This window comes from Salvia hispanica, chromosome 4, assembly GCF_029641045.1.
Source record: "Salvia hispanica isolate PSC_SH4W2 chromosome 4, Shi_PSC_v1, whole genome shotgun sequence".
In the NCBI taxonomy this organism is placed as follows: Eukaryota; Viridiplantae; Streptophyta; class Magnoliopsida; order Lamiales; family Lamiaceae; genus Salvia; species Salvia hispanica.
This window is the reverse complement of record NC_142695.1, coordinates 40,986,499-41,010,972: the sequence shown is the minus strand read 5'-3', so window position 1 is coordinate 41,010,972 and position 24,474 is coordinate 40,986,499. Positions and strand designations below refer to the sequence as shown.

Sequence of the window (24,474 nt, the reverse complement as noted above, 5' to 3'; positions counted from 1 at the left end):
ATAGTAGTGGAGTCATCTCTTTTTAGTAAAAGTCAACATATTTTCTTTTCACTTATTTTACTCTCTTTTGCTTTATTTTCTCTTCATCTCTCTATTTTTTTCATTTCCTACTTTGTTCTTTACTTAATACACTTAAAACAATTTTTCTTAAATTGCGTGTCAAAAAGAAATGCCCCCACTACTATGGAACGGAGGGAGTATATACTTTCTAATTTTGAAACTCTTTTCTCTCTAATGAGGTGAGACCCATTCTCCACTAACAATACTTTAATTACTTTTTCTTTTCTATATGTCTTACTTTACCAATTATTCATTAAAATTCGTGTCAAACTAAATGTTCATATTTTTCAAGGATGGAGAGAGTATTTTTCAGGGATAGATGAAGTAGTATTCATTGCCTTATGTTCTCAATATACATTTAAATGGTGTAAGGAAAATACTTTCCTCCGTCTCATGAAAGATGTCTCACTTTCCTTTTTAGTTTGGTCAACTAAATATGTCACATATCCATTTTTAGAAAAATTTATCTCTCACAATAATATAAATATTTTATTTTCTCTTTCCATCTAACACATAAAATAAAACCTTATAAAATTTCGTATCGTCCCAAAAGTGTGACATTTTTTGTGTGACATTGAGAGTAACACATTGTGTAGAAATATAGTAAAAAAAATATTTTTAACTAGATATGTAATGGTGCAAAAAGATGTTCAGTAAATTAAATAAAATGAAATAAAATAAAATGAAGGTGACCATCACTATATACAAGTGGCTTTAATTCTGAATAAATATACTCTCTCTGTCTCTTGTTACTTGAGACATCTTTTTAGCATAAGATTTAAGAAAATTGTATTTAAAGAATTAAAGAAAGATAAAATAATATAAGGGAGAAAATAAAGTATAATAGAGAAGATAAAGTATAAGACAATACGATAAGTAAGATTAGACGTTTTATTTTTATTATAAAAGAAAATGACTCAAGTAACTTCGAACGACTCAAAATAGAATACGACTTAACTATTATGGGATGGAAACAACAGGAAAATTATAAATAGAATTATTTTATAATAAAAAATTATATTTGTTGTGTTTTGTAATTACTTTATTAAGTAAAAGTAATTATTTCGTGCATATTGTATAGATAGAATTGCTAATATATAATAAACTCTACAATCCAATTTAACCCATGGGTGAGAATAAGTAGTTTCATCGCATTGGTCTTTGCTTATGAATTTATAAGATATATCTCAAACATATAAATATATAAGAAGCAAACAAGTCTAATTTTTTTGCATAATAGATTGGTTGTGAACGACGTTCCTAAAAGGCTGGCGGACGCAGCTTAGAACAAGGGGGTACGACTGTACCCCCAAATTTTTTTCTAAAACATCCGCCACAGCCATTAAATCCATATCAGATGTTTGAATTGGAAGAAAATAAGTATTGCAGACTATTTTTTTGAGTTTTCATTTTTCACAGAAAGGGGGAGGATTAGGGGAAAGTGAGAGAGAGAGTGGACGCGCCTTTGCATATGAGGTGGGGGCCACTTCTGATTTGCTTGTTGGTTTTGATTTGTGTAAATGCGTGGAATTTTCTCTAATTAACTATGTGTGCAAATAATAATTTCTTATTTTAATTTTTATACGGAGTATTTTTATGAAATTTGAAAATATAAGGGAATATTAGATTTTAAAATATAAAATTAGAAATAGTATATATGAATTGAATTGTATACATAAAATTGACTAGCAAAATATGAATTTTACTACTAATCTATATAATATTATTTTTTTATGTGTTTCTATACACCAAAATCATTATTATAAAAAAATAAATAAATATTATTTAAATATATTCATATCAAATTTAAAACCTAACTAATTGTAGTATATTAAAAAAAAATTGATCATCCAAGTCAATTGCTTTTTAACGAGCATTAATATCATGCACTGAAGATGACTTGAACTACTCTAAAATTTTGCTAACGGTTACTCGTACTTCGAGTTGTCTGACTCACAATAATATTTATCGTACCCCCAAACCTAAAATTCTGGATCCGCCACTGCCGAAAGGCGATGCAATTGGTTCTTTGTAGAAGAGAAATTTGGTTATTGACAAAATTGATATTTTGTATTCATTCTAGTCAAGTCCTTTTGATTCTGACAAGCTTTGCCCACCTAAAGGTCATAATCTGAGTTCGAAAAACATATTAGAAGGTTCACGTGGAGACGTCGCAAGCCATCTTCGATTCTTTGGAGAATCAAATCAGTAATTTAAAACCATATGCAATTGATTGTTTAACATGTGATTAATTGATCCCATAATTGATCAACTAGACATGTACATATGATTTACTCCATTCGTCCACAAAAAATAGAGCACAATTACCATTTTTGGTCGTCCACAAACAATAGAGCACATTCATTTTTGGAAAGTTTTAAACAAATAATAACCTTACACATCATTCCACTAACACTACTTTTCACTTACTTTTTCTCCTTCTCTTACTTTTTTCTCTTCTCTCTTACTTTACCAATTCTATATTAAAACCCGTGTCATACACAAATTGCTCTATTTTTTTGTGGACGGAGCGAATATTTGTTTATGCATAATTTTCACTGTGCAAAGGGCACCAAACCCAGCAATTGACGTTAGAGCAATATAGTTTTGATTATCTAGATTAATTTCATGTTATATAAATTGTTTGAAAGCATGTTTTTCTTTGCTGCATGTTTTTTTTTTCAATGAACGGCAAATGATGAAGAACAGTTAAACAACGATGAGTGCACATTCATTGAGGACGTGCAGTCGGAGCTAGTGTCATGGCTAGCTGCACGTCGCCGAACGCGCAAGCCTCAGCGTAGGATAGAGTTTCGTGATCCAGCGTCAAAGGAGAATTGCACGCTGCATTTATCTTGCTTGCGTGAATTTAGTATTGTGATTTCCAAAGTTATGGTTAGTAATCATTGCGGTGACCTTTTGATTTGTTTAACCAATGCCCTTTGTGTGTAATCATTACGTAATTTAAGGATTTGTTTCAACTTTTGTTAAAATTAATACTCTTCCCCCACCATTAGAAGTCTCATTTCTTGAAACCACGGATTTTAAGAAATATTTAGAAAAATGGGTGGAAAAAAGTTAGTGGAATAGGAGTCTCACTTATATATATTAGTTTTAAATGAAATGTAGTGGAATAAGTTAGTGGAAGATGGGATCCTATTACCATTTATAGTAAAAGTGAACCGGGACTCCTATTCATGGATGGACTAAAATGGCAAAATGAGACTCGTGTTCGCGGGTGGAGGGAGTGCATCTGCACAATAATGAGACACGGAGAAGCGGGAATATCTGCGAAGAACACTAACATGTAATCATTACGTAATTTAAGGATTTGATTAACTTTTGTTAATAATGTAAGAATGAATGAATATATGAAGGAGAAAATAGCTATGCTGATTCAAAACTATACTACTTCCATCCCTAAAAGTTTGTCACACTTCACCTTTTACCATTTTTCTATTCATATTTTATTAGAAAACTAGTATATAAAAGTAGGACATACATTCCAACTAACTTTTTCACTCACTTTTAATTACATTTCTTAAAATTCGTGTTAGGTCAAAGTGAGACAATATTTGAATGACGGGGGTAGTAGTAATTAATTCTGTAACTAAACAACACAAGCTGATTCCATTCCAATCTCGCCTCTTAATGAAGCTAATAAAGAGGTGATACATAATACAGCAATAAGATGGTCTCTATCCTTATTTTTTGACGTATCGTCCTTATTTATCTTACACACACTCTCTCACACATACATACACTAAAACCATAATATCACACATATTGGCGAAGGTTGGTGTCCTCCAATTCGCGGTTGGCACCGCTATAAACAAGAGTGGAAGTGAAATACCACGATATGACCTCGAAGACGGCGACTACGCCTCCTGTGCTGGCGGAGATTCCGACCTCAACCTGCTGAGGAAGAAGGGTGCTCAAGTCGTGCACATAGCTCACCTCAAAAGTTTGTGAGCCTGCCGTGACGCTAACGCTGATCAATTTGGAAGATTGCTGGTAGTTGATGCGGGCAGTCACCTCCTGCCCAAGAATTGCATCGCCGACGTCGGTTGTATTTTTTGAAACATTTGAGTCAATGTCAATCCCAACATGACGGTAATTTGGATCATTAGGGTTGATGAAGGGGTCGAATTCCACCGCGAATACGGAGGGGTTTTGCGATCCAAAGATACCCAAGGCGCCGCCGGAGGATCCGATTGGGTTACCAACGGGCTGGATGAAGAAGGCGAGGCCATCGCCTGGGTTTGAGTTAACTGGGTTGATGATGAATTTTAAGGTGGTTTCGAAGTCGACCTGCGCCCCATCTTGCCAAAACTGGATGGGGTTGGAATACACGGCTCGGCCAACGCGGTATGGTAACGGCTTGCCCGAGTCGTCGGTGTTGATCAAGCGGAGGTTGGTGGAGTCGGATGGGAACTGCGCGTCGCCTTGTAACAGTAGGTCGGGCGGCTGCTCGCCGTTGAAATCATATTGGAAGGAGGTTGTTGGCCCAAGAATTGAAGTGAAGTGCCATGATATGAGTTCGTGAAAGGCGATATTTCGTCCGGTGGAGGCAGATATTCCGACCTGAACCTGCTGAGGAAGAAGGGTGCTCAAGTCGTACACATAGCTCACTTCGTAAGGTTGGACGTTTGTGTCAGTATGAACGGTGATCAATTTGGAAGCTTGTTGGTATTTGATGCGGGCAGTCACCTCCCGCGCCAGTAATCCGCCGTTCACGTTGGTTGTGTTTCTGGACACAATTGTTCCAATGTCTATCCCAATATGACGGCTATACGGATCTACAGGGAGGTTGGGGAATATGTCGAATTCCACCGCAAACACAGGTAGGATTTCACCAGGTCTAAACACTCCAAAGTATTGGCCGTCGTTACCGAGTGAGTAGCCAACGGGCTGGATGAAGAAGGTGAAGCCATCGGCTGGGGTTGGGTCAACATGGTTGATGATGAATTTTATGGTGGTTTCAAAGTCGAGCTGCGCTCCATCTCCCCAAAATTGGATCGGTTTGGAATACACGGCTCGGCCAATGGAGAATTGACGCGGCCTGCCCGGGCTGTCACTGAAGATCATGCTGAGGTAGCTGCCCGAGATGTGCGCTTGGCCTTGAAGGAGTAGGTCGGTCGGCTGTGTGCCGTTGAAATCATAGCTGAAGGAGGTCAACTGCGACTGCGCCGGATTGGCGATGGCAAGGAGCAAGGCTATGGAGGAAAGCACTGGAATTAGGGTTTGAACAAGCTTTGCCATGCTCTGATTAAGTTGCTGTATTTTGTTGTTTTTGCTTTGGATTTGGTGGATGGTTGTGCCTTCTGTAGCTTCTATTTATAGTAGTCCAGGGCTTATTATAATGTGTTTTAAAAATTTACAACTTCTACACATACTCAAACAGCTAATGTCACTTAATTTCCATCTAATTAGTTGGAGCAACAATTTCGACTACTTTTATATTCTAGAATATTGTAGCAAATGGAGAGTGATCAATCGCTAACTACGACTAATTTAAGGTCATAAGATTTTAGAAAACGTGTGGTCTATAATTTGCCACATGTAATTTTCGTTTTTATTAATTAAATAAATAAAGATAAAAAAAACTACAAATTAGGGTTTTAGATGAAAATGTCAATATAGTGTTCCGAAAATATCAACACAATGTTTTAAGAATGTCAACACAATGCTTTAAGAATGTTAACCCATTGTTTATATTGACATTCTACATGTATTATATTGACATATTTTATATAGTATATTGACATTTCTGTTGTACGAAAAAATTAAAAAAATTCAATTTTTTTTTGAAATTTTGACGTCGGAACATATGCATGCAGTATATCGTTGGAATCCTTATAAAATTATCTTTAATTTGATATATGTTATATGAATTTAAAGTTTTGGGATTTCTTTTAAAAGTTAGTTATAACTAATTTTGTAGTAATTGACATTAATACCCCTATTGATATTTTTTGGGATTAATTCTATGGCCTTATTGACGTTTTTTGTTGATCGTATTAACATTTAGTTGATGATATATACTTTTAATTTGAATATCTAATGACTATTATTTAGTTTTAGTTAACAATTAAATATTGAGTTAGCATTATAACACTCCCATTGTAGCAATATAGTCAAATAATTACTCCCTTCGTCCCGCTTTAGCAGTCCCATTGACTTTTCTGCACCCGTTTTGTAAAAATGATAATAAATAGCTAAAATGGAGAAATAATAAAGTAAAAAAGAGAATAATGTAGATAAGACTCTTCTCTACATTATTCTCTTTTTTACTTTATTATTTTTTTCACTTTAACTATTTATTATCATTTTTACAAAACAAGGGCAGAAAAGTCAATGTGACTGCTAAAGCGGGACGGAGGGAGTATATTTTAAAGAGACGGAGCGAGAAATAATTAACATTATAATTAAATTAATTTTATTTTTTCTTCTACTTTCTTTTCATTTAGTACTTTTTTTTTTATTTCTCATTTTATTTTTCTTTTCATTCTTTTTCCTACTTTCTTTCCTATGTATTTAAATCCCTAACATTTTCCTAAAATCACATGGAAAAGAAATACATCAGTTATAGCGAGACGTATATAGTACTGCCTCTGTCTCTAAAAATATTTAGATATTTGTATTTTATCAAAAAGTGAAATGATTCAATTTTGTCATAAAATGAATATGATTCAATTTAGTTGAGAATGGATTATGATTCAATTTAGTTGGGAATAGAAGAAGTAATATTTAAGTGTGTTTTTAAATTTGTAATAATAAAAATGTTAATTTTGGTTTAATGAAATTCGTTACTATGGTTTAATAACTCAAGTAAAATATAAAATGATTTAAATATTGCATTGTGTGTAATGCGGAAAAATAATAGTATTGTTGTTACTTTCAGATATTAATCCTTTTATTTCATAAGTCAAGTAAAATATAAAATAATCTAAATGATTGCATGTAACGTCGAAAAATAATATTATTGGTGCTTTCAGATAGTATTATTTTAACCATTAACGGACAGGTGTGCCGCCCAGCAACTGGATTCCCTTTGTTAAAGTTGAATAATTTTCATTTTGTATAATCTGTTAAAAATAATACATGCATATTATTTGCACTAATATAATGTGTACAGCCCACCAAAATGGACTCCCTTTGTCACATAGCAGAATATATATTTTGTGCATATAAATCGTGCTTTAAAATTATTATTTGGGTCATACTCCACGTCAATTTAGCTAGATTACTATTGCAACCCCGCATGTCATGCACGTCAATTTTTAATTTGTTTATTTTATTCAAATGTAATGAAGTCCACAATAGTATCATTCATGCTGATCTAGTGCATTGGCAATAGCAGGGGCAAATTTACTATCTCAAATTTGTCACATATAGTAGTATAGTGTTTATTTAAGTCATGCATTATTAGAGAAATGATATGCTGAAGACTTAAAATGAGCGACATTGTGAGCGCATCTGTCCACGTCATCTCTCCTTTCGTTCTCTAAAATCAATTTCACGCATCTCTTCTGCAATTCTCAAACGCAACCATCAAATCATATAGGAATGCAAAAAATCGCTCGTCTCTTTCCACGTTTTCTTCTTCCCCAATTCTTAATTTTATCACAATTAAAAGCTACGCCACAATCAGAAGAAGTAATTCGCCACAATTTTCTGGCCTGCTTCGATGAAGAGGATGATAGCGCAGGGGATGGTGTCGACCGTCTTCTTCATCTCTCTTGATTGCTATCTAATTCTCATTCTATAGATTATCACAATCTCAGCGCTGAGGCTAATGGAAGCGCTACCTACGGTTCGAACAGTCCATCCATACAGGGACTTTTCTCGACAGTTGATGCTTAGGATGATTTGATTTCATTTTACTTAATGGATTGAGTGTACCCGATTGGAAATTAGTGGCTTAGTATGTGAATCATCTCACTGTGTTTGTGCGAAATAGACAAATAGATAATGAATTTGGATCTTTCATAGTACTACTACTATATATTTTGGTTGCTGAAAAATTGAATTGCTTGATTTTGAGATTGTGGGTAATTAGATTGATAATTCCTGCAACCCAGATCCTTTGAGAAAATGCTAAGTAAAAGCTTGCACTTATTCAACAAACACTTTTTTTACGTTTTTTCTATAGCCTAATTTGTTTAGTTAATCTGCTGAGTTTGTTCTTGGCTTGTTTCTCATTATGTAGACAATTGTGGTCATGAGATAGAGGTGCCGACAATCGACAGATCCTTTGGCTTCAATTTTGCTGTCGAGGGCGTCCTCAACAAGATGCTTCTGGAAACAGGCTTCTACTTGGTGTTGGGCTCTGGATATCACAAAGGATCAAGGATCACATCTTGAATTGTCTTTGTCTGCATAATGAGAAAGAAGAAACAAATGGATTATGGATAGCTTCTAAATTTTTCCAAGATGTAGGAAAATGAAACTCACTGGAAAATAGTGCAAATACAGAGCATAAGTAAAATCATTCTTCAACCTGAATCGAATTCTTATTTGCAATTCATTGCTCTGAGTCTCATTTTGAATCAAAAAGCAAGACTGCAAATAGCAATTCTTTATAACTGATTATGAGAGCTAAACTAATAATAGAGATTGAAACAATTGAAATCAAATGAGAATAATATACAAAAAGCAACAGACAATTTAAGCCGTAGAAGATGTCAATCACCTACTCCATCTACTACAGATTATAAAGTTCAAAACTTGCAAATACTATAACAAATAAACTAAGGTGTAAGAACTGCTAAACAAACTTTGTTTGAATTTGAAGAATCGAAAAGAGGTCAACAAAACTAGATAAGCAAAATACCGAAACACGTTATGAAAGGCCAAATCAAATTAGCCAACATAGCAACTGATTCCAAGAAAAAGTAATAACTGTTGCAACTCCTTTTGCATAAAGAGAGATCATTCTTGAAGCTATCTTTTCCTTCAACTTTCAGAAGAACTGATCAAGTCTTCTCACTCTTGTTGCTTATTTCTAACTCTCCATTGTCATGAATGGTACCTTTTCTAACACATTGCTTCTTCAAATTCAATCCAATTGCATCATTCCTTTTACACATATAATCGAACAGTTCTTCCACATTACATCCAAAGTGAACATACTATAAATTGCATATAAAGAAGTGTAAAAGAAACATTGGTACGCAGATTTGATGCAAATAACGCAGAAATTATGAGAATGATTAACTGATAGATAAAAAGAACTCAACTAAATTGAGAACTTGAGAGTATAAAACTCAATGTCAAAATATATAATCAAAGTCTGTATTTTAAGATTAACAACGAAGCCTTTATATAGGCAAAGGGAAATCCTAAACTGGAAAGAAAATAACTAAGAAATCCTAAATTTATGTAAAGAAAATAACTAAAAAGATAATAAGCAAAAATAACTAATATTTTTTCCATCTCCTAATTCTAATAACTAGGAAATAAATAAAACCAAAAATATACTCCCTCTGTCCCGCTAGAAATGAAACGTTTTCCTTTTTGGGTTGTCCCATTATAAATGAAACGTTTCTTAAAATAGAAATAACTTTATCTCTACTTTTCCCTCTCTCTTACTTTACTCTCTCTTCTTTAACTCACAAAACAACACTACATAAAATCTTGTGCCGAAAATCAAACGTTTCATATTTATTGGGACGGGGGAGTACTTTTCTTAGCCTCCAAGACTTGTCTTCTATAACTGCATCATACTCCCCTTCTTACAAAAGACTCATCCTCGAGTCTACTTTCTCTCCATCATCACGTTCCACATTTGCCAATAATTCTGGCAATTTCACAAATAGGCGCAACAAATGTTCAGGTCCATATATAATTGACTGACCTATGCAGTTCCGACCACTCATAATTATGGGCAAGGCTTGTTCTTGTTGAATCGACATGGGCTTCTAGTAATTGAGCTTCTTAATAGTACCCAAAATTTTAGTAGCCAATTCTCTATGGTGCCAGGCTTTGACTGGTGTAGCATGTGCCTTCAATTCAGGTTGTTTCCCATGTGCAGCAACCTCTTCATAAGTCATTTTTTAAAATTTCCTTCACTTCATTGTAGAAATTCTTACGGAGCGAAGGATAATCAATTTTTGAATGGTCAACTAATGAAAACTTCTCCACTTTGGTTTCTTCTCCCGTTTCATGAATTCTTCATCATCTTCCTTCTCTGAAGGATCTTTCTCCCTTTCAACTTCTCCATCGACATTACCAAACATGAATCCCAAGAGGCGGTTTCCCCCTTCAACCTCATTGTATATGGGCTCATCATACACCAGCATCGACAATATATCCTCGCCATACACAGGGGTAGCATACACCGGCATCGACAATATATTGTTGTTACAATTCTGCGACGGTTCATCCGCATCATATGATGTGAAGACGTCGCTGAATAATGGATCGTCCATCGAACGACTCTCCGGCGCAATAGATCTCATCGGGTTGGATTTCCCCCGACGCTTCTCCAGTCGCGCCAATCGTCGTTGTAGGTCTCGAACCTGTTGTCGCAGATCACCGTTCTCGATGTCGCACTGGAGGTCTCGAACCTGTTGTCTCAGATCATCGTTCTCGATGTCGCACGGATCACGCGGTCGTGTAGCCTCTTCGTTTGGGAGATCTCCAAGTTCCCCGCCACGAGCATCGCCACGTCTACCGCCATATCTACGTTCAGCCATTGATAATCAACCTGGATCGTGATACCAAATGATGCAAATAACGCAGAAATTATGAGAATGATTAACTGATAGATAAAAAGAACTCAACTAAATTGAGAACTTGAGAGTATAAAACTCAATGTCAAAATATATAATCAAAGTCTGTCTTTTAAGATCAACAACGAAGCATTTATATAGGCAAAGAGAAATCCTAAACTGGAAAGAAAATAACTAAGAAATCCTAAATTTATGTAAAGAAGATAACTAAAAAGATAATAAGCAAAAGTAACTAATATTTTTTCCATCTCCTAATTCTATTAACTAGGAAATAAATAAAACCAAAAATATACTTTTCTTAGCCTCCAAGTCACTTGTCTTCTATAACTGCATGAAGATTTAAGCAATGGAGGTGGTAATTTCAATTCGGAGCAGAATTGGGGAGTATTAAAATGGCCGAGGCTTTTATCACCAAGAATGAGAAGAAAACAAGAGAGATGAAGAAGACGGTCGGCACCATCCTCTGCGCTATCATCCTCTTCATCGAAGCAGGCCAGAAAATTGTGGGGAATTTCTTCTTCTGATTGTGGCGTAGCTTTTAATTGTGATAAAATTAAGGATTGGGGAAGAAGAAACCGTGGAAAGAGACGAGCGATTTTCTGCATTTCTATAGGATTTGATGGTTGCGTTTGAGAATTGCAGAAGAGATGCTTGAAATTGATTTTAGAGAACGAAATGAGAGATGAAGTGGACAAAGGCGCTCACGAAGTCGCTCATTTTAAGTCCTTAGCATATCATTTCTCTGCATTATGATATAAAGTTTATAAAAAAATTACAACTCATACACACTCACACTTTATACTCAAGCATCTATCATAATCATACTCCCTCTGATTTCTAATAAATTATTATAAACACACTTTATAAAGATAGAAAGCTTGGTTGATCGCAGTCAAATGGAGGAATTAAAAAGCAAGAAAGAAAGGGGATAATGTTGTGCGCAACTGAAAATGACTAAAATAACTTAAAATAGACTTTGAATATCAGAGTACTGTCAAAATTTCAAGATAACAAAACTGATCATGGACTAGAAATTTTCGGAAGCATTCAATAGTTGATGACAACATGTATGGAGACATGATGCATCCAAATACTACTCTATCAAAAGACATCGTCATCTCTACTCAACACCGCCCACCGTCGTGACTTGCGTATTTTTTAAACATATGCATGGTTGAGTATATGGTATACTCAGTGGACGCATGCCGAAATATATTATATTAAAAATTAGTTTTGATAAGCCACTACTGAGTGAGCTCGGAGATTTTATCTGCCCGAGTACACTAAATTTCTTTTCTAAGTAAAATTTGTGATCCCAATTTATTTTTTCTAGAACATCTACCATATTTGAAACTGTGTGAACTAGGAACGTGGCCTCATTCCACAACTGTCACTGAAATGACCAACTTGAAAGATGGCACATGGTCTACTATGTGTACACTAGTCCTATTAGGGCTTGTGGTTCTATTGAGACCTGAATTTGATTAAGCTAAATTGATCTAGTAGGGACGTCGTCCTTGTTAAACTAACAGATAGACAAAATTCAAAACGAAATATGGCAAGACAATACATACTGAAATTTAAATAACTGAAAGCGTACTTGAAAGATATTTTCTTTATTGAAGAGAAAGCCCACGGTAAAATGTAGGATAGAAAACACACCTTGTTGCTTAAGTTTCCTAATTTGAATTTCTCGCTCCGACTTTAGCTAGCAGAAGTAGCTCTTCTTTTGAAAACAGTATAATTAGACTCCATACAATTACACCATTCGTCCACTGATATAAGACTAATTTGATCGGACACGAATTTTAAGAAATGTAGTATACAGTGAGTAAAACTATTTGTGGAAGGTGGATTTGATTAACTTTATATGAGTGAGCTAAACTTAGTGGAATATGAGTTCCATTACCAAAACTAGAAAAAAAAAGCAACTGAGACATAATTTATTAGTGGACGAATGAAAATGACAAAATGAGAAATTTATTGATGGACGAAGAGAGTATCTCATTAGAATACATGCCTCCTAATTAATTTCTCTTTATTCTTTCGGCCATCATTACAAAATCTCTGGAAACTCGCATATCAATTGCATTGCTTCATTAAAACTTAATTTTCTTTAAATTAATTATTTCGGAAGGATTAATTAAATCCCGTGAAATTAGGAAGTCATCTCCATCTTCGTTCGAACTTTTGCGGTCGCCCGAATCGTCGCGAGCAATGCTGGCGGCTGTTTGCATCCTCCACCCAATACTTAGTACCTTCAACGTTCACTACAAAATAATTTGTGAGCACCGATTTGCTTGCTAAAATGGATTTATGCTTGCAAATGACCTATTTGCTAGCAGTTAGCGAGCACAAATCATGCTAGCTATAAGCCTCGTAGCAAAATCGCGAGCAGCTTGCGAGTGCGAAAATTTTGAGCAGCAGACTATGCTCGCAAAATGTCCAACCATACATCGGCTACTTTGTGCTCGCAAATTTGCTAGCATCCTTAGTGTGCTCGCAACGTCCGACCCCTACAATTTTGCGAGCACAATGGCGTGCTCGGAAATATCAGTCCATTTGCAATATTGAATATTATATAGTTTTATTTGGATTAATTTATTTTTAATTATTATAATACATAGTGCAACACAAGTTCAAAATGACATTATATTACATAAAATTATTATTTTACACTTTATTTAAATTCATAATAAATACATGAACTATATTGTTCTTTGTTTAAATTGTACATTAGACTCTTCACCTACTCTAGCAACGCCTCCGCTTGCTTGTCCGCCTGTGCACGCACTTTAGCCATTTCTTACGACATAGCCAACTGAAATAGCAAGCAGCTGAAGACAAGTGGGAAGGCAAAAGAGGAGTTAAAAATTGAAAAAGAACCAACAATATCATAAATACAGTATATATTAGATAGATACTACTAAGTAAATGACATAACTGAATTATGTATAAACAAGTAGCAGAGATCATTGTAACTTCAATATTAGAATAACATTCAGAGGTCATTTAGATGTCATTGTAACTACAAGGTTAGAGATCAATATTACATCAAGCATAAATATTACTCCCTCCGTCCCACATAATTTTACCCAGTATTCAATTTTGGGACGTCCCACATAATTTTACCCATTTCACTTTTACTATTTTTGGTAGTAGACCCCATATTCCACTAACTCATTCCTACTCACACTTTATTATAATAGTAATACTTTAAAAGTAGGACCCACGTCCCACCAACTATTTCAACTCACTTTCCATTACATTTCTTAAAACCCGTGTCGGGTCAAAGCGTGTAAAATTATGTGGGACGGAGGGAGTACTATTAGGTAGTAGTATATGGACAAAGTTAAAGGAGATAAGGGGAAAATATCATTAGCAAGAAGGAATAGCATTCAAATGTAGGCCTCGGCTAATTTAGCCCTAAGCAAAATATACAAGTGTTTCCACGAACCAAGGATGTTAAAGCATGAATACTATTTTAAGATTTTTTATGTTACCTGCAGTCTGAAAAACGGCTCTTGTATGCAAGCTGCAAAACAAAAAAAAAAAAAAAAAGATTAACCACTCAGCAACTGTAAAACATGAAAAGCAATTAGTAAAACATGATATGCAATGAATACAAGTAGTCCATTGCAATAAATTAGTACCAGTTTTATGTAAAGCAAACCCCTACAAAATCTGCAATCAATAGTGTATCAGATTCATCATTACAAAATTACCACATTAAATGCATCTTAAATATTGCAGCTTAAATACTCAAACCAGTATGAAGAAAACAACTACTGGAATTCTAAGCCATCAGTTTACCCATTGATTGAAAGAAAACTACAACTCTTACAAGGCATGAAGTAACCCTCACAACAGTAACATACTAATAGGCTAACCAATATAAAACAAGAGATTCATTCAGGGACTTCCTCCATAAGGATTTAGTTCCAAATATATCTATTGTAATTTTTTTGTAGTTTTTGACATTATTTTCTTCCTCAACATCTAGTGACAATTCAACATCGAAGAGATATTAACTTTTACAGGGATAAAATATTGATAGATGGTTCAATTTTCATAAGAGAGAGAGATATGAACTCAACAAGTGCTATCTTATCTAAACACATGATACCTAGTTGTCATGTAGTATATTCTCATTCACTAACTAGTCTTCTCTCTCCTAGCATGCAATAAGAAAGCAAGAGATAGGATGAGAGAAAATCACCAAAAATATACACTCACCATCTTACTTCAATTATTCAATCATCAATCTAAAAAACTACTCCGTTTACATTTATTAAATCTTACTTACTACAAACAAGCATGATAAAAATCCACCCTTACCAAAGCATGGTGTATATTGTACTTGCACTGTTCACATTAACACTACTTATTGTTAAAAAGAATTCCAAACATCTTAATAATTTTGTATTCCTTCTATAATTTTTACATTGGATTAAAGAAATCCATTACCTTTTTCAAGTGCTAGGCACTTGGACAAAGGAAACCAAGGATCAAATTCAAATCTATTAATAATAAGGTGGTCTGATGAAGTAAGTCAAATAATTCACAAGGTTGGTGAGTCAAGTCAAGAACTATTCATTCATTCAGATAAGTTACGAGGTTACCTGTGCAGGGAACTCGAAATACTTTTTTATTCTCGACTGTTGTTCTCAAAGCTTCGAGCACAATCCTGGAAAAGTCATGGACCAAAATGGTGCAACCATCAAATATAAAATCTTGACTGAGCATAGCTATTATCCTCCATGCCTGTCATGAGAAAGGTTCATTAAATCTTTCAATTCAAGATGATGTGAAAACGCAAATGACACCTTATATGATATCTCGCCATACTTCTTAGCACGTTCAAGTACTCAGGACATGGCTGAACCAAAGTCTTCATGATCCAAAGCTGAAGTTCTAGTCACATGACGCATGAAAAGGTCAAAACCAGCCGTTAACGAGATTGAATTAGTGTCGCATGACTGCATAAAAATGCAGGACTTTGTAAACACTATGTATATGATTCTGATCACTACAAAACGATATATCTAAACTCATCGTTCCATTAATCTAATCTATTCAAACTAGTCATTTGCTACTTCTTATGATCTAAACAGTTAGATTAACAGTAGATGATGTGAACTTTACAAACTCAGCTACAGAAATTTAAACATAATAGAAACAAAACAATTAGCTCAACAAAATCGAGGTAATATGCACCTTTTCAGATACTCGGACGCTTTTTGAGCTCAAATTCATTTCAAGTGGTAAATTGATGTCAATTATTGTTTAATCATCTATCTAATCGATTCAACAGATAAAATATACACATACTTTTAAGAGAATCGGATGCTTTTTTTAGCTCAATTTCAAGCTCTATCGTCGTCTTCGCTTGGCTGGACCGAATCCCCGAAGCTAAAGCCCTAACGGAAGAATAACACACACTCTCTCTCTCTCGCTAAATGGAAGAATACGACTGATACTATATTAGCGAGCACCATTTGCTCGCACATTTTTTAGCATTGTTGTTGTGCTCAGAAAACCACTCGCAGGATTCTTCATTTTAAAAAACCGGTCACTTTTTCATTTATACTCGGAATGTGGTCACAAATCTGTAGTAAAAATGCAAGCACATGGGTGTGCTTGCAAATATCTTGTCACAAATGAGCACATTTCTTGTAGTGAATTGCGAGCATACACCTGTGCTAGCAAAACTTTGGTAGCAAACAACCCCTTTTTTTTAGTGAATGCCTTAAATTCGCCCGAAGCATTTAAATAAATTGGCAGCACAACTACAAAATATTCTTGGTCCAAGTCCTAAATTAATCAAAACAATATTTGTCCCTCAGCAATCTCATTCCACAAAGCTTGTCGCCCTTCTCTCGAGTTCCATCCATACACCACGCTTTGTCGCCCTTCTCTCGAGTTTCGTCCATACACCAATAACACCACAATGATCACACATGAAAAATTCCCTTTCAAAACACCCACCACTCCAATCCATCTTTCTCCTTTGCGTATTTTTTTTTTCTCTCCAACTTACTCTTGTCCCAACGTTATAACCCCTCCACCGCCCTCACTCACTGATTCATCTTCCCAATCAAAAGCTTCATGTCCCCATCAAAGCTTAAACTTTAAACCCATGAATGATTCTATGTTTAGTTTCACACAAGCCCATGAAGAAGCAATGATGTTTTTGAACCAAGCTTTTAATGGCGCTGATAGGGACGGAAGATGTTAGACAATGACTCTGTGTGTGCGTGTCAACTGGCCAGGAGGATACCTAGACCTAGCTGTGTCGTTGGGTCTGTGTCTATCTTCCCTATCAACAAAAATACCTCAACCCACTTTTACTGGTTAGTATAGTGGAGTAAGGGTCGATCCCACAGAGATGGATATAGGCGAAGTGCAATTGCAAAGACATCTTGGAAAGGTTGGTTAGCTACCACGCTTTTGGGGTTGAGTTTTACCTAGGCGGAAAATTAAAATGAGACTCTATCTATACTGACCAGTAAGTAACCAAATGCTGGATGCTACGAGATGTGTACGTGAATGTGAAAGCTGGACACCTAGTTGTGCATGTGAAAAGTGAAACTTTACCCTAAATAGATAGACAAAAGCAAAAAGGAATTAATATTTAACTTCAGTTTGAGAACGAAAGCAAGAAAAACTGAGATTTACGCATACTAGTCAATAGGACAGAGTGACAGAAACAAGGGGAAACGAATTCTATGCATTTTTGAGAAACTTAAACCGATTAAAACTTGTAAACACTTGAGGAAAGACTAGATCTAACTAAGCTAGGTAGGAATAACATAAGGCATAAGCTAAGAAAAATGAAACACAAAATAAATCCAACAAGAACTCCATATCATAAAACGGTAATCAAAATCAAAATGTAAACTCAAAGAAAACAACATTAAACTAGAAAGTAAGCTTCGAAATTTAAGAACTAAAACAAGTATCTAAGAAAACTTAAAAAATACAAAGCAAGTAAAAGATGGTTTGGCTCATCGAAAGCTGAAAATGGAAGAACTTCTAGAATTACGACGGCTGGAATGATTCAGGCATGATGACTCCCGGCTGCAGGTGGCCGGAATCTTCAAGGCAGGCTGCTGGATTTAGTGAGTGGAACTAAGAGCTAATGGAGCTATTCTCTCTAAAGTGATCTTTTTAGTGATTTCCAAGTGATCTCTTCAAGTCCTCCTTCCCCTTATGTTCAACTCCTACTTATAGGTGGCTTGCCCTAATTTCTAGGGTTGCCTCTTCATGCAAAATGACAATTTTGCCCCTCTTTAGTAGTTGATTGTTCCAAGCAAGTCCTTCCTTCTCGTGTCCAGTTCCGTGGCATCCATCCCGGCCAGTTTGCACCTTTTCTGCCCATACTGGCCAGTTTGCACTCTTATACTACTTTTTCACTTGAATTTCTTCCGACCCTTTCCTCCTGATTTAGTACCTCAACCTGCACACTTTAGCAACTATTTTGCAGATATTATCCAATAAAGCACGTTATACTGACCAGTAACCAAGACCTAGAACGAGACTCATCAGACGCCAATGTTCTTCCTCCTACAACCCACTCCTCTACAAAGAGATGCTCAGGTTCATCATTTTCACGTTCCCAAATCCTAATCATCTACCTCTTAATTACCATCTTTGTTCCCAAATCCCAATCATCTCCCTCTTAATTACCATCTTTAATAGTGCAATGGTCGGCCATTGGTGGAAGAACGGTGTTGGGGAGTAAGAAGAGAGGAAGATAGGAAAGAAGTAGCGACCGACATTTTGGGGATTGGGGTGCAGTCTAGTTGGGGAGGGAGTGAGGCATGAAGAACAAAAGGGCGCAATATTGAGTGTGGCAAGGTAAAATTAAGAAGAAAAGTGTAAATAAACCTTTTAGGGTTCATTTGCTAAGGCAGATAACTCCTATATCATGGAGTCTTCACCTATAATGTGTACTCCATCCGTCCACCATTAGGAGTCTCATTTATGGGCAGCACGGGTTTTAAGAAATGTTAAGAAAAGTGGGTGGAAAAAAGTAAGTGGAATAAGAGTATCACTTGTATATATTAGTTTTAAATAAAATGTAAGTGAAATTAGTTAGTGGAATGTGAGACACTATTACCATTTATGGTAAGAGTGAACCGGGACTCCTATTCATGGACGGACTAAAATGGAAAAGCGGACTCCTATTCACGGACGGAGGGTGTATTTTATTATGTTTATGTAGACAAACAACCTTCGCCTTAAATTTAATATTTTATTAATTTACAAAAGAAGCGGGCCTGGGCTGGGCTCTTTAGTTGAGATGGGCTCCAATTGGGCAATTTTGTAAACCCAGACCCGGCCCAAGACCATCTGAAGCCCAACCCAGGCCCAAGACCGACACAGGCCTGGACCCATCAGAGGCCCACCTTCTATAATTAATTTTTTTTTTATGTAATTAGGTGAGTAATTACTAATAATAGTATATTTCTCTATTTATGCATGTCATCTTGTGAACGAGACATTAATTTTGTCTATATCATATCAATTTTTTGGATGTATCCGAATAGACTTATATAGTACTCCCTCCGTCCCGCTTAAGATGACACGTTTTCCTTTTTAGTTTGTCCCAACTAAGATGACACATTTCCTTTTTTGGTAACTTTCTCTCTCCAATTAATAAACTTAAACACATTATTTAAATTTAGATTTAGGTAATGAGATATAAGTACTACAAGTTATATGTTTTATCTTAACATATTAATAAATTTAACATGTCTTTAAAATACATAAACAAAAAAAAAATCAAATAAAGCTCTGCCCAGCCTAGGCCCTCATGGCAAGTGGGCTTGGACTGGGCCGGGCTAATCAAAATTAGAAAAATCCCAGCCCAGCCCAGCCCGCCTCAGACATGGGACTGGGCCTGGGCTAGGCCGGCCCGACCGCCAGACCCACTTGAAAAGTCTAAATTTCTAGCCCGGCCCGACCGCCCGACCCACTTGACAATGAAAATTAGGTTGAGTAGGTTAAGTGGAAAGATTAAAAAAGAAAAATAAACAATGAAAAAAATAATAATTCAGCTTATTAAAAAAACATAAGTCACTTATAATGGGACAATAAATACAACTCACTTATAGCTAGAGGTGTCAAGTTGTTAAGGCCGGCCCAGGCCCAGTGACATTTAGGCCCAGCCAGGTCCAGGCCCATGTATGGAATGGGTCGAGCCTAGTTTTGGTTTAGGTATATATAATGGGACCAGCCCGGGCATTGCCTAGTTTGTAAGTGGGCCGGGTATATAATGGGTCCAGCCCGGGCCCTGCCTAGTTGGTTAGTGGGCCGAGCCAAGTTTGATTAATAATGGAATGACTAATATACTACTCCTGTCACGACCACATACTCTCTAGTGATAGTGGTGCATCTATACATGACTAAATAATACTTTAGAAATAATAAAATGGGATAAACATAAATGATAAGTCGAACTTAGAACATTAGTCTCATAGGCGAAAGTGAATCAAGGTCAAAATAAAGTCAGAGTGCGGTCTAGGTTCATAAATTTCCTAGTACAAAATCCTAATGCAGCGGAAGAGTCCAAGACAAAGTAGTATGTATGGAGACATACTACCTTGGGCTACCTAACTACTTATTTAAGGATCGCTCCCAATACCTTCGCCTTCTCATCCACGTTCAACCTGCACATTTGAAAAATAACATGTAGGGCTGAGTATTTGATATACTCAGTGGGCACATTGCCAAAAATAGTTCTATTTTATTTGTCAAGCCACAGTTGAGTGATCACGGGGTTTTTATTTAAAAGACCCGAGTCACTAAATACGTTTCCTTTCATAAATATTTTGATTGCGCAATCACATCACTTAAATACCATATCTGAACTTTGTGTGAACCGATAATGTGGCCACATTCCACGACGGTCACTGGATCGGCCAACTCCTATGTTAGCTCACGGTCTCCTTATGTGTACACTAGTCCGAGTAGGGTTTGCGGCCTTACTGGGACCCGAATTCGATTTAACTAAATTGGCATTGCCAAGCAGATAGATAATCATAAAACAAAACATGGCATGACAAACATACTTGAGTAAAGATTCACATTTTCATACTAAACTCACGTTTTGAAAGAATGCCCACCTCAAAAGCTAAATCCCTTTTCCGTAATTTTTTTAACTTGGCCTTAGACGACATGCGAAGACGTCACTTTAGGAAATAAAAATAATACTTAATTAGACTTTAAGAAATCAATTAAGCTTAAACGTAAATGCATCCTAAGTGCGTACTCTTTTTATTCTTTTTCTTATTTTTCTAGAAAAAGTTCTAAAATCCTTGAATATTAATTAAATCAAGAAATTTCATTTATTTAAAAAAAAACTATTCGCTTAGCTAGAGAGTGTTACCTCCTATGCCATTTATTCAGGCGCTAAAATAAACCCCAGGTCTATTCATCGTTAGCGTAAAAATTCTTAAAATTAATCATTCGAGCACTTAAGCTAAGGTCCGGAAATTTAGACTTATCTTCGTGAAAATAATTAGCGGATCATTAATTATTTAATCAACAACATAGGAGGGCCCATGATTTAATTAAATTCTTAGCCTATACTTTTATTGAAGCTCGCTATTGTTATGATTCTGGATTCAAGCATTTAGTGTGATTCAAGCATTTAGTGTAGTTAACATTTGTGCTACTAAGTTCTTGAACTATGTTGTGGTTGTTCTAATCATGATGCAAGATAAGGTGTTGGGGTGTTGAGGTATTTACCTCTTGAAGCTGCGGTTGCTTTGAGGATTCAGCTCTTAAATCATCAGCTTTCTTCATCTCAAACTTGCTAAGTTGCTGGAAAATTTGAAGGTGTGTAGGAGAGTGTTTCAAGGTGGTGATGTGGGGGTTCTTATAGGCTGATCTTGTGTACCTTAGGAGGAGTTAACGAGGCTGATCTCCTTTTGTCTTCATGCTAAAATAATATCTCTTTTCCTGATTGTGCAGCCCCCTTTTCCTTAATGTAGTTTGGTGCCTAGTTTGAGTACTTGGTACTTGGCCATTAACCATTTTGTTTACTCATTGCAGCTCTCGGTTGGTGCAATAGAAGTGTAGGAGTGTACCTGCCATTTTGGGATCATTTTGACCTCCTTGGATAAACTAAGGATGCCTTCTTCCCTTGCTTGGTTTGATGTTGAAAAAAGATACCTTACAAAATTTATTAGTTTTGTTTGTTCATTGCAGGTTTGATGGCAGATAAGGGAAAGGGTTTTAAATCTTGGGGATGTGGTCTTGGGTCGAGACAAGGCAGTCGGGCTGGCTGAATAGGCCATCGGGCTGCCCTTCAAGTCATTGGGCCGAAAGAATCTTGAGTTCGAGAAGAGAGGCCCAACATTTGTATATTTGTATTCTTAAATTCTTTCTTCTAATTTCATGTTTCAATTATGTAAGATAAATAGTAAGTTCAGAGATGCGTACATAAATTTTCATTCGTGACATGGACTTTTTATTGCTTATGTACCGCATTTCGTTTATCAATGCAATAAACATGGGTTCGTTTTTAATTCACTTGTTGCTCCTTTTCATTTATAGTTCGAAACATAATTTTTTTGTTAGGCATATCCAACTAAGTCAATCACCAATAAAAAAAAAAAAACTAAAGGTTGAAATGCGCCTTAATTTTATCGAAAAATTCCGTAAGTTAAAAGGCAAATTAAGATGCGGGTATTACATTCTACCCTCCTTAAAAGAAATTTCGTCCCGAAATTTGCTTATGTCACTCAAAAAGCTCTGGGTACTTTTCCTTCATTTTGTCTTCCAATTCCCACGTAGCTTCCTCGTGACCATGATGCTTCCATAGAACTTTCACTGTTACAACAGATTTATTCCTTAACTCCTTGACCTTCCGGTCCAAGATTGCCTCTGTCTTCTCTTCATAGCTTAAGTCTGGCTCCAAAACCATTTCCTCTTGGTGGACTATGTGTTTCGGGTCGAACACATATTTCCTCAATTGTGACACATGAAAAAACGTTGTGTACATTCCCGAAACTCGGCGGGAGTGCCAATCTGTACGCCACAGGACCGACTTCTTCTAGAATTTCATAGGATCCGATGAAACGCGGTCTTAGCTTGCCCTTGACGCCGAATCTCGTAATCCCTCTAGACGAGGATACCTTCAGAAAAACTTTGTCTCCCGTCTTGAACTGCAGATCGGTTCGGCGAGCATCTGCGTAAGACTTTTGCCTATCTTGAGCTTCCTTGACTCTCTCACGGATCTGACGGACGATCTCTATCATCTCCTCTACAGAATCCGGTCCAAGCATCTTTTTCTCACCGACTTCATCCCAGTAAAGCGGTGATCTATATTTCTTTCCATACAATGCTTCATATGGGGCCATGTTTATAGTTGCCTGATAACAGTTGTTGTAAGCAAACTCTATAAGTGGTAGTACTGGCTCCCAATTTCCTCCACGGTCGAGCACTATGGCTCTCAGCATATCTTTCAAAGTTTGGATCGTTCTTTCAGACTGCCCATCCCATCAGTCTGTGGTGGAATGTAGTACTGAAATTCAATCTAGTGCCCAGCTCTTGTTGTAGGCTTATCCAAAATCTAGAAGTAAATTTTGGATCACGGTTTGATGTGATTGTTACCGGTATTCCATGTAAGCGTATGATCTCTTGCACATAGATCTGAGCTAATTTGTCTGATCTGTAAGTTATACGAATTGGTACAAAGTGAGCACTTTTGGTGAGGCGATCTATTATCACCCAGATGGCAGTATTTCCTCGTTGGGACTTCGGCAATCCTGTCACGAAATCCATGCCAATGTGCTCTCATTTCCACTCGGGAATTTCTAGGGGTTACTGTAACGACCCGCCCATCTAGGGTATAATAAATGCGGCGATCGTTATCTAAACAGACTTAAATGCATCAAAGATCATAGGCTAGGGTTCCATTTGAAAAGAGATTTTCACCAAAGCATTTAATGAACAATTTAATAGGAAAAGAACTAATGCTTTAGCAAAGAAATCCAATAAAAGGCTATCACCATAAATGCTCCAAAGTAGCAAAGGTTCCAAAATATTTCCAAGTGTTCTATACCCAAAATATACCCACGAAATAACAGTATTTATCCCAACAAAAGATCATAAGTTTTCATAAAAATAGCATAGCATAGCGGAAGCGACCAAGAAAGAAGTGAGGCTATGTATGAGGACACAACGACACCTTAAGTACCAACAGATCATCTTATTATTCTCTACTCAACACCGCCGCCCGCTCGTCACCACTCAACCTGCACATAAGGAAAACACATGCACGGCTGAGTACGATAATCATACTCAATGGGCTCATTGCCGAAAACAGTTTTATCACAAATATAGTCGTTATCATGCCATTTTCAAGTGTCCGTCGGGGTTTTAACTTTAGAAAGACCCGAGGCACCAAAATATCTTCTTTCTCAAATATCACGGTCGCGCAACCATTTTTCTCATAGACGTTTACCATATCCTCATTCTACATGACAAGGAATGCGGCCGCAATCCAGGTCACTAGACCGTGGTATATGGTCGGTTCTCTTCCCGGAGCTTGTAGAGATATCTGCCTCTCCTTACAACGAATCGTCGCAAAGTTCGTTGTCAACCAGTCCATTCCCAGGATTATATCGATATCCTCCATTTTTATGACTCGCAAGTCATGAGCAAC

General features: G+C 36.3%; 1 protein-coding gene and 1 long non-coding RNA gene across 2 annotated transcripts; one reads left to right on the top strand and one right to left on the bottom strand.

Moving 5' to 3' along the window:
- Positions 1-3,652: 3,652 nt before the first annotated feature.
- Positions 3,653-5,344, bottom strand: LOC125193844 (uncharacterized). Its single transcript, XM_048091761.2, has one exon. The coding sequence runs from the start codon at positions 5,320-5,322 to the stop codon at positions 3,838-3,840; it is 1,485 nt and encodes a 494-aa protein (XP_047947718.1). The 5' UTR covers positions 5,323-5,344; the 3' UTR covers positions 3,653-3,837.
- Positions 5,345-7,517: 2,173 nt separating this feature from the next.
- Positions 7,518-8,590, top strand: LOC125216668 (uncharacterized). The gene is made up of 2 exons (XR_016128798.1): positions 7,518-7,876; positions 8,273-8,590. It is a non-coding gene; the product is annotated as an uncharacterized LOC125216668 (long non-coding RNA).
- The last annotated feature ends 15,884 nt before the right edge of the window (positions 8,591-24,474 follow it).